Below are 12,128 nucleotides of genomic sequence, written 5' to 3' on the forward strand. Positions count from 1 at the left end.
GTGTGCTTTAGGTCAAGAGGGAGGACTAGTTGACATTACAGCTCACACTTTAAATTGTCCTTAACTTGATTATCTTTCACGTCTGAAGAACTAGTGACGTTATTAAGGGTACGTTAACATGTCAACGATGTACTAAATATGGAAAAGTTTTTTCTTTGCTTTTTTCGAATACAGACGACAATATTGTCAAAACGATCCTTCTTTCACAATTCACACAGATCCACAAAAACGGCTAAGATATTATTCATGCCAGGCCAGTAGTTGGTGATGTCACTTCGTAAAGAAACACCATCCGTAAAACTCCAAGTGGACCTCAAGGTTGAAAAAGCGTCAATGCAAGCGAATGAGAGAAAAATAATTATTTTCTGATCCCGTTTGAATTGTGCCATGAATGTGAACATATGTTGTCTGTGAATTTTTTATATAATTTCTCATGTAACGAGTTTGACAGTATATTGTATGATTCTTTGGCTAGCAGTTGTGGAATAGACATAACGAGAAAGACTACACGTCGCATATGTGACGTCACCGCATAACACATTTTCCCTCCACAAATCACGGTGCGATAATCTAAGGAATTAGATCGAGATGCCTGTGTGTTTTGTACCCAAATGCCACCATTCAAACAAAGGCATGTTTAGCGGTATCCGTGTGCTAGTAGTGGTGACGTATATCAAACGCGTCGAAAGCAGCGAAGACTTGTAGTCCACAAAGTGCTCTCACACCAAGTCTAACCGAATGAAAATTCTACCCGCTAAATTGTAGCATTCTTTACACGAAAATTTATATAAAAAATGCACAGACAACATATGTTCACATTCATTGCAAAATTCAAACGGGATTAGAAAATAATTATTTTCTCTCATTCACTTGCATTGACGATTTTTCAACCTAGAGGTTCAGCGGGGTAAGCGGAAGGGGCGGGACTTACCAGCTCCGACTGAAAACGTAATACGCATGCGCATGATGTCAGTGTTTTCTTCACCACTGTCTATGGTTTTCACAAATTCGCATCTTTTGTACTTTACGCAGACCAGTTTTCAAAAGTTTGCATAAAAATGCAAAATTGCCCCCAAAATGCAGTTGCCGTGTAAATGAACAGCCAAAAGGCATAAAAAGTTTTCAGTTTTTAAGTTGAAAACGCCGGTGTCGTGTAAACGCCCTGTGAAAGACAAACTTTCTTTTTATCATGAAAAAAAGCTCAAGACCGTTCAAATGGTTATGTGCATAAAATAGCTTTATTTTCAACAGATCAGAAATTGCATGCAGAAATCAATGATTCATTGACTTCAACATTAGATCAGTGATTTTATCTGGATGTGACCAAACAAAGCAGCAAATTTATCATTTTACACCATGCACAGTAATGCACAGCTTATTCACGTTCCCCTTTACTAATCCAGAACATCCTTCTACAAAACATAAATATATTCGGCTTAAAAAGTCTAAAAGAAATAGAAACTCTTAAAATCTGTTGAAAGACTAACAGCCTTTGAATTTTTGCACTACTGTATATAAAACAAATCTAAAAACCATAAAAAATAAAAATTATTACATGTACAACAGCTGAGAAGGGGAAGAAATACCCCCGACCTGAAGGCAGGCAATAAAATATGAGTTAAATTAATACCAAACAAAATTAAAAAGGAATTAAGAACATCTACAAAAACATTGAAAAAAAGAAGAAAAAAAAGTTAGTACTAACATTGGTCATTGTTCTCAAACAAAACATGTTTCCGAAAGATACAGACACAAACCATCAGCTTTCAGGTTATGCCAAAAGCAAATACCGGGATGAGATATAAGAACAATAAAAACTGATTTTGGCATTTAAATATTTGGTAAATAAAAGGCTGTCAAGATGGCTAAGTACCAAAGTTTTACATTTATTCAAATGGCTATATACAGATCCCTGGATGTACAAAGTCTGTTTGCAGTGAACTGATTCTCAATCAACAGCATCTGTACCTGTTAAAGTAGCTTAGCTGACAGTCAAGCAGCACGTAGTGGATCTGGTCTCTCGACCTATAAAACCACCACAGCAATTACATACGGATATGTGGAATGTACCATAACACCATGGCTGAAAGGAGTATACATCAGTCTAGTACACCGATTTCAGATTTTGCTCTCACAGAATTTAGTCTCAAACATATACTGCGTGCCTTCAATTTGGTTTCACCTCTGATGTTTAATATGAAAATTAAAAGGTTTTACAGCACAGACTTAAAAACAAAAGACATTTGATAACGTAAAATGCTACAGTAACACCCCCTCTGTAGCACCAATCATGACACTGGCTGTTTATCATAACGGTGGATAAAATGGTCAATCCAAAGCCTTTAACCTGTGGAAGCTCCATTACACCTTGTAGTGTTTTATAAAAATAAAATAAAAAAAAATTTGGAGACAACGGGCCACGTGACACAAAGGCAATAAACCTGACAGGGTGTGGGAACAAAAAGACAAGAATCGGGCAGTTTGGCAACAAACGCGATCCTCTTCGATTCGCTTTGAGATTTCAATGCAAATGTCCAGTCAGAGTAAATTATTCGTGAGGTTCTCCTGTGGTTTTCGTGGTACGTGAGAGGTTGGCGGCGGCCCGTCGGGCCGAGGCACCGTGTGAGCTTATAGTTCAAAAGAGAGAGAGGGAGAGAGAGAGAGAGAGAGAGAGAGAGAGAAGGTATGAGAGGGCGAGGGTGCTCATGCGTAGATTTCTGCGGTGGGAGCTTTCTTGTAGATGGGCGTCTTGCCCAGGTCGTAACTTCCTTCGTCTTTCTTCTTGATGCGGAGTACAAAGTGAACGAGGAAGACGATGAGGAGGATGGCGAAGATGAGACCAATTGCTCCGCCCGCAATAATAGCTATAAAACAGACATAGAAAATGTGAGGCATACCCTACAGACACGGCCGTAACACCATTACATAAAACCACACATTCACAAACTGCATGAAAGAAAGGTAATATTCAAAAAAAAGAATAGGAGCACCAAAATTAATAACTAACTTACTAAAACATAAATTAAAGCTATACTAAAATTAATTAAATTTGAAAATATCAGAAATAAATTCACAATATGAATACTGCCATAACAGTACGGTATATAAATAATACTAAAATAACATTAAAAAGGAATTGATCACCCAAAAAGGCTTCCAGACCTGTAAGGCTTTCGTTCATCTTCAGAAAACTAATTAAGATCTTTTTGAGGTCCCTCCGTTGTCAGATACGCAACTACCAATTTGACACTTCAAAAACTTCATAAAGAGATCGTAAAACGAATCCGTATGAATCGAGCGGTTTAGTCCTGAAGAGACACAATCGCTTTATATGATGAACAGACTGAATTTAGGCTTTTATTCACATATAAACATTTATAAACGCACACATCAGCTGTGGCATAAGGAAGCTCAGGCATGTTCGCTTGATGCACGAGAACCAATGAGATTCATTCTTGAGTTACGCATCACGTTTGAGCTTCAGCAAGAACCAATGAGGTTTGTTCTCGCTTTTATTTATGTTCGCAGATCAATGTTTATATGTGAATAAAAGCCTAAATTCAATTTGTTCATCATATAAAGCGATTGCGTCTAATCAGAAAATTTGGACTAAAGCGCTCAATTCATATGGATTAGATTCACGTTCTCTTAACTTTTTGAAACGTCAAAGTGTCAGTTATGTAGCCGTTTATGGAGGGACAGAAATCTCTCAGATTTAATCAAAAAGATCATTTTTGTTCTGAATATGAATGAAAGTCTTATGGTTTTGGAACGACATGAGGGTGAGTGAATGATGACAGAATTTTCATTTATGGGTGAAAGAACTCTTTACATATTATTGGACCAAAATGTAAATAAGTATTAAACTATTTACTTGGCATATTAAACAAACACCATTACAAATGAATTAAAACCATCTCCTCACCTGCAAGCACCTCTGTGTTGTTGAACAAGCTCTCTTCTCCAGCAATGGTCATGAGCACATTGCTTTGTTGGCCATTTTCTTGGTTTGGCGATTCACCCAAGCCGACCTCATTGTTTTTAACCAGAATCGTCTCATCTATAGTTGGCAGCGGGGCAAATGGACCCACAGGATCAGATATCCGGTTATTCTGATCATTCTGAGAGAGGAAGAAACAGTCATAAGAAAATTCATACAGCAGTCAAATCAGTCGCAAAAATATGCAATAAAGCTGTCCAATCAGTAATTCAAGTCACATATGACCCGAACTAAAGAATTTTGGATCAGTGAGTGAGTCAGTTAAGCAACCATGAATGAGTCATTTTAGACTAATGATTCATTTGAGAGTCACTTTGACATTCATTAAGAATAGGAGACAAATCAAATGACACTAGCTGAACTGTACGTTTGGTATCGCACAACATCATTGAGAAAACGCAATAGAAAGATGTGTTGTCTAGTTATTAGCCTATTACAATTTAAAATAATTCTTTTTTCAATTATTCACTTGTTGCAGATGAAAACCTCATTAAATTCATTGTTTCCAAACATTTCTGCAGTATCCAAATAACTGCTACTCAATCTGACATGACTAAATTTGTTTTATAGCTACCTTAATTAGGATCTCTGAAGAACCTGAGCCTGATATGTCATCATAATCATCCTCTTCATCATCATCATCATAGACATCCTCATCGTCAATTGGGTTTAAACCAGCAAACTCAAAATCTTGATGTGGAGAGTCACCGGAGGACTCCAGATCCTCATGGGGTGACTCGGTTTTCAGAGGTACCCATGTTTCCGTTTCTCGTACCTACAAAGAGAAAAAAAAAATTCATGAAGAACATACACCTGACTGACACCATTTGTTCAAAGGCATTAAGGCAATTCATTGTTTGGTAATGCAATGCAAACATGAATGATCTGAAGACCTCATTAAATCAACATTAATCGAGAGGGGGATTTTTTATTTGGTTAAGACCTGAAGTAAAATTATATTTCCTATATCCCTTTAATACTTAAGCAGGTTACTGTCCAAACCTTTGCCTATGGCATCATGACGGTTCTGAGAGCACACTTAATTAAATTAAGACACACCAACACTTTTAAATCACGTTAGCAGAGCCATTTGGACAAGCACTGTGAATGGGTTTTAAACAATGAATGGACTAAAGCCTATTAGCATAACAGGAGGAAGTAGAACACGCATACTGATTTCGATTTTTCCTCGTCTCTCTCTAAAGAGTCGTCCACAGAAGTGGCCATTTTTATTTTCACTGTTGCTATGGTTGCGAGACATCAAAACATCCTTTTTAACTGTAATTTTAAAAAAGATTCTAAATTCTATTCTGAATGACACACCCGTGATTTACACAATACCGTATTACATTCACACCCCTGTTGACCTCGAAGTGAGTCAGAGAGGTAAGAACAAGTTAGCGCAAGTTTGCCGCCATTGTGTAAAACAACGAAAGAATTCATCGGACAGGGGACGAGGGTCTTTATCAGTCTCGCTCGCCTACTCGCTGTCAAAAACAGATTTAATCAAACGTGACTCACTGAAAAGTTTCACATACCGGGAAATCAAAAACACTCATAATGCAGTACAGGTGTGTACTCCTGCCGCCTAACCCAGTGTAACCACTTTAGACAAATTTCAAACACACTTTAAAGAGGATTTTAGCGAGGCGACAATGACTTCAAGGTTATCTTACAATACATCATCTTTAAAACAAACTTGATGCTTAAAATGGCTCTAGATGCTAAATGGAAGTGTTTTTAAAATGGAGATCGGGGAGGGGGCTAACTCATTTTCCAGGAAAACCAGGATCACGTAAACGTCACATGAAACTGCAAGTCAGCTCTAGCCTGCTCTGTTGTTTGAGGATAATAAAAGAAAAAAGGGAGAGCGAGAAACAGAGAATGACAGAAACCACAAGAGGGTGTGGGGAGAGAGGCCGACATACTTTATGGTTTTCAGCCTTACAGTGCTGTGAAACCCCACACCAAAATCCCCCGGCATTATGAAATACTCAGCTCAGAGGGAAAAAAAAGCTGTCTAAGAAAGTACAGCGGATGCTCTCTGACTGCGAAGAGGCGCAAGGCCGTGGTTCAATTAAACCAATGCTTCAATTCCCATAAGCAACCCCTTAAATTCTCAGTAAACATATACAAGCCACTTGAAAGAGTTTAAAAGAAATCCCACCAAGCAAACTAAAAGCTCTAGACTAAGATGGGCAGCTAAAGAAAGTCCCTCGAAATTTCTCAGTCGCAATGCAGGAAATAAAGGTTTTTTTTCTTAATTTCTCAGCAAAATCCAAAACCCCCCTCATTTAAAAGAAACAACCCAATGTGTGAGATAATAGCTAGTTCATTTATTTAACCCAAAATGAAATTCTGTCATCATTTACTCGCCCTCACGTCGTTCCAAACCCGTATGACTTTCTTTCACACAAAAGGAGGTGTTTATCAATGTTCATGCTTCTTTTGTCCATACAATGGCTGTAGTCAGGCGCTGTTGAGCCCCAAAGAGAACAAAAAGCACTATTAAAGTAGTCTGAAAACTGGTGTGCATAGAGCTTGAACTGAAATTTAAAGTTATTATTCACGTCGTTATCTAATTTGTGCTTTGATTTGGCATCAGTGTCCGCAAAAGAAAGTCATACAGGTTTAAAAGATCACGAGGGTGAGTAAAGGTTCTATTTTCTTAGGTAACCCTCATGATAGCTGTCGAGACTGATATGAATGTGTCTGATATGAAGATGATGACATGTCTACAAGTATGAGTATGCCTCTAGTACTGAATCCCCAGGCTCTTGAGTGAGCTGTAATGCCAGAGAGAAGCCTGTGTAAATTAACCAGCTTAGTAAACCAGGCCTCAGTCAAGACTAGCAAATCTTGGAGCAAATCCGGCCATCTGCTGACAAATTGTCTGGCATCTGTTCCAGTGAGTCAATGGGAGAGGTAAAGAGAAGATACCACAATCAGTGACTCATCCAATAGTGTGGTAAACTGTCCCTGGTGATCAGGTGATTATTCACGGTTTGAGTTTAAAGGCCAATTTTTAAAGAACCACGACTGTTTCGCAAAGCAACTTCTGTGTATGAAAAGGCATTGGTAGGTCAACTGAGTTGGAACACATTTCACAGATTTCCTCCCCCAAAAAAATGTAGAAAATGTCCACAGATTCTGTCTGAGATTCATTGGTGACCCATTAAAGCTAGAGTACAAATATGATCCGCTATCATCTGTTGTGGTTTGAAGACTGAGACTCTCCTTGTTGTCCTTTCAGGTCACAACCAATTACAGCCCCAGTCGTCAATACAAACGGTGTCTGTCACTCCCACCAATCGGATTTATTCATGTCATCTGATCTCCTCATGAGATACACTCCTCCCTCGGGACAGAGTGAACGTCCTACTTCGCACACACAAACACACTTGCACGTCAGGAGAATTCCTTCCACCTTTGTGGGAACTATTTATAGCTGCATTTTCCCTTTCTAGACCCCCAGCTGAATCTCAACAGCGGGGCAGAAAGACTCACCTGCCTGGTAAACGATACGTAATTGTTCAAATCACACGGCAAATTCTCACCCCAACACCTGTTCAAAGCCCTGAACCATTAGGGTATGTGGAGGAAACAAGAATGGACTTCAAAATCTACAACTAAACCAAACAAAAAGGACTATTCAGCCTCACTGGCGTTAGCCTCTATTCTCTCCCACAGGAAGTGTGATCACGCTTTGCTTCTATCTGGTACTGGCTTTCATTAATGAAGGTTCACACCATTAAGTCAAAGCCTGTTTAATACACAATGAGCCGTTCTGAATAGCCCAAACAATCAGTATTGTGTAGTCTAGGCCTGAAAACATGGAGTTCTTTAAGCTTTCTGACAACAGACCTTCCTTGACTGGCTAAAACCTGAAGTTAATAGAGACTGCGATTGGATTATGGAATCAAAAATTAGCTAAATATGTTCTTGATGGATGTCAAGAGATTCACCAATAAACTATACACATTAGACATCATAGATCATTTGGTTGGCTCTCTAAAGAATAACACCATGCCATGCCGATACACACATGCAAGTTCAACAGGAAACAATGACTACGTTTACATGCAGCCAAATTTCGGGTTATGGTCAGGTTAAGGTCACTATTCGGGTTTCTGAAACATTAGGGATAACCCGTTTACATGCGTGAGCAGAGAGAGTTACTCCTGTATACATGGAATTGCAATATCCCGATGTAAACGCGACGCGCGGTTAGCGTCTGGACGTACGGACAACCTTAAGACGCAATATGCGTCATTTTCGATTCTTCTTCCTGTATCCAAAGACAACAACAACAGCAGCACGCGGATAATGAATAGTTCGGGGCAGATAGCGATCGCCTTTGTTTGCGCTTTGGTGCTGGTAAAGTTACTGACCTTGCTCCAAAAGTATGCTGTGCTGCGTCTCGCCATGTTTACTTCCGGTATACTGCACGGGGGGTTTTGTATGCGCCGAGAAGTTTCTCTACTCAAAAGACCAAGATTCCTTGCGAATAGAACATGCGCAGAATACACATCACTATGGGGATATGCCGATGCGCGTTTACATGACCAAAAATTCGGGTTAGAAAAGGGGTACCCCAGGTATAATATCCCGGTTTTTAAAATCCGGGATATGAGCATATTCGGGTTTTTGCCGGTGTTTACATGGCCGTTCGCGACCGGGTTATTGCTAATATCCCGGTTTTGAACGGGTTATTGGCTGCATGTAAACGTAGTCAATGATGTTCACAGGTAAAGTTACTTATTTACTTTATGCATAATCACTCAACGTTTTACAGCCATTTATTTGAGAAACGGTTAGACATGGCCAAAAAACAACAATAAATGTGTGACCATTTAGATCTCAAAACATTTATGCTCTCAGTTATCAAAACAAAGAAATTATCTATCAGATTTTCTCTACATGAACTTGTGACTGAAAGAAAACAATTCCCTCCAAAACTAAACATTAAAAGGACCTGTAAAAGAGCCTTCTAACTGCATCTGAACAATACAAAGACTCAGATACAAAGAATTAGATGGGAAAGACTACCACATGTTTCTAAGGTGATAAATGGGGTGATTAGACTAGATTTCTTTAACTTAAGTCTGGAGACCTGAGAAACCCCCAGACGGGTGTTTATTTGAAGAATGGGTATTTTCCGAAGTACACAAAAAAAAGTACACTTTTCCTGGCGTGTAAAGCGTCTTTACAAGGCAGGAAAAGACAAAAGGCTTGATGGAAATTGCTTAGGGGGAGGGTATATACAGTCCACAAAGAAACCTAACTAGAGTAGGCAGTAAAGTTGATTCAGATATCAAAAAAACTAAATCTGATGCAAGCACACAATTACTATTTAAGCACACATAAAAGCATCAAAAGTGTTATCATCTACACTACTAAGCTGGAAAACAAGAAAAAGGCAAACTTAAGAAAGAGGAACTGTCATTATGAAGAACAGCTGGTGTCTGGTTATCAGCGTTTCCAAGTAAAGCCTGCATGGCATATGGTTAATAGCTCCGCAAGCAACAGAACTGGAACGGTGAAGGATGTGGTCTGCTAAATGACTCTAGTACACACAAGTTTCCCTTTTACATGGCCTCAAGATACCTCTCTGGACTTGGCAAACAAAAGGGTACAGCATAAGGCATTGTATTTGTTGAAATAAATATAGAAAGACGCATACACTAAGCATTACATAAATTACCAAAATCCTTCTTTCACCCAAGCAGCAAATAAAACCTTCTCGCTCTGTGCCAACATTCCACCCTCAAAAGAGATTTATTAGGCCAGTGGACAGCAATGCAGAAATCACTATTATATCCTGGAGAAAGTATTTATCATGTGCGCTGCTCTGCCTTTCAACAGCCATTCAGATGAGCTTTGCACCCCAAAAATAACTGAGTAAATAAATAAATCCAAACCAATTCATATGCAAAACATCTCATGCCTATTTCATAACACAATCATTACCAGGACATCTAGCATGGCCATTACACTTAAAATAATAACAGCAAAATATTCACAGAGAATGTAACGGTTTACAATAACGTTTTGGTTTTTATTGTGAAAAACCCCCCAAAACATTATAATATATAATCTATTCAATATCTAGTTAGAAAGACACATGTGGCAAAAAGTGGCAGTAGCAACATCCCATCAGGTAAGGAGGTGAAAGCACCACAAGTATTCAAATATAATAAACAAAGCCAAAATCGAGAACATCCACTCCTACTTTGCCTATTTCTGAGGTTTAAAGTGTCCATGCCATGTTGAGTTTAAGCCACACACACTTGTCCAGTGGCTGAAGAGGAGGGACCTGGATGAAAGAGGTGGACCATTTAAATCCGCCGAAGTGTGTGAAATCCCAAAAGAAGGGCTGGTCAAGGTCAGGAGGGGTCAAATTCCTCAGGAAAATGCGAAAGAATGGAGAGGGAGGGGGATGAAAGGAACACAGACACTTCAGCATAATTTGGAGGAATGCTGCGGCCTTCTCTGCCTCGAAGGACAAGGCTTTGGGAGTGTGCAAGCTTGTTGCAACATTCCCACTCGAGATTAAATCACACCATCTGATTTACTACTAACTGCACAGCTAGTTTACGGTTCTATTACTTTATTTCCCAGTGGATTACACAATATTACACACTAAACCATTCAGCGGACAAGGTCAAGACGAGACGAGACGAAAAAAAGCTGCATCTGTTGGTGTTGAAGTGTAGATAAAGATCTGCGACAACACCTTTCCAAAGGTCTGTAAGAATGGAGGCTTTGGGCTCAAAGAATTTGCATTTTGACTTGTGTGAGGGTGTGTGTGTCGTGTGTGTGTGTGTGTGTGTGTCTGACTGACCGAGCAAGCACACTGGGTGGCATTTGTCTTCTATTTCAGCTCCAAAGACATCTGCAGCAAGCTATTCTTTTGAGTTATGAAAGAACTGGCCAACACAAAGCTGTGGCATCCCATTCACAGGTGCTCCAGTGGGTGATTCCATAATGAACAGATGGAAACGTAAACCTCATGGACTGAATCAGTCTAATCAAATTGAGCTATATATATATAAAAAAATCCCTGCAGGCAAAAACTGTCACATGAAAAAGCCAGTGCTACTCGTTACGTTAGGTTACTCAACAAACAAAAATGAGCAAGACTAATTTGGTGCCAAATGCCAGAAAGTTACTCTCTTAAATATATAAATTACATTACACACACATAAACACGCACACAAGAGACTTACAAAATACCACAACACAACGATTAATTGTTACTCGGCTATCGTTAATCATATAATTTATTTGTAATATTAGGTTTATTTCAGATGTGCACCCAATCGGTAAATTCGACCAAAGTTAAAGAAGACTTGACTAGACGTTTGACAATTAAACTAAAGTTGAAATTGTGCATCTAAATTGTTCATTTTATTGAACATATAATTTAGAATCCTTTGTTGTTTCAACAGGTCTGTTGTCAGAAAGCTAACGCTTTAGCTAACACAAATATAACCACTTTTTTGGGGGGTCAAGTGTGATTATAGAACACGATATGGCTCGATTATAGCCTTAGCATCTTAAACGAAGTTAATATTAGTTTAAAATTCACAAGATACTCACCGATTCAGCGAAAACAGCAGCAGCCGCTGACAAAACCAACATGAGGTAAACTTTCAACATCTTCTCTTCAAAATAAGGAGCCCCGGTGATGAAAGTTGTCAGTTTCCGAAATGATTCACTTTTATGAATCAAAATAAACCGGTCCTTGCTTTGTTAGTCCTTTTTTATGTCGACGTGAAGGGATTTTAAAGCGTATTCTTACTGTTGTCCTGTATGTTGGTGCGCAGTATTCCTGTGTAATGATTGATCTCCTTTTGGTTTTATTCACCAACTTAAACTCCGCCTCATTTCGAACACGCAGCCAATCAGGGCAGATTAACCGGTCCATGACGTAATTTTCGGAAACTCCGGACGCAACAGTTTACAATACCATACATTCAAATCCATGTCGACAATGTAAACAGCGAAATTATACGATTATTACAATCGGGTTTGTTTGTTGCTCTGTAGTTATTAATCTGGTAACGTTACCAATACAAAATCCTCCGTCCTGTCACAATTTCACATGGTTCATGTTCTAAATGTC

General features: G+C 39.0%; 1 protein-coding gene across 1 annotated transcript; it reads right to left on the reverse strand.

Annotated features, from left to right (window-relative positions):
• Window positions 1-1,219: 1,219 nt before the first annotated feature.
• sdc4 (syndecan 4) lies at window positions 1,220-11,852 on the reverse strand. Its single transcript, XM_056270433.1, has 4 exons — window positions 11,603-11,852; window positions 4,575-4,775; window positions 3,926-4,121; window positions 1,220-2,864 (listed from the first exon to the last, which is right to left on the reverse strand). The coding sequence occupies exons 1-4, from the start codon at window positions 11,660-11,662 to the stop codon at window positions 2,704-2,706; spliced, it is 618 nt and encodes a 205-aa protein (XP_056126408.1). The 5' UTR covers window positions 11,663-11,852; the 3' UTR covers window positions 1,220-2,703.
• Between the last annotated feature and the right edge of the window lie 276 nt (window positions 11,853-12,128).

Source organism: Rhinichthys klamathensis, unplaced genomic scaffold, assembly GCF_029890125.1.
Source record: "Rhinichthys klamathensis goyatoka isolate OS25496 unplaced genomic scaffold, OSU_Roscu_1.1 h1tg000303l_1, whole genome shotgun sequence".
Taxonomy (NCBI): domain Eukaryota; kingdom Metazoa; phylum Chordata; class Actinopteri; order Cypriniformes; family Leuciscidae; genus Rhinichthys; species Rhinichthys klamathensis.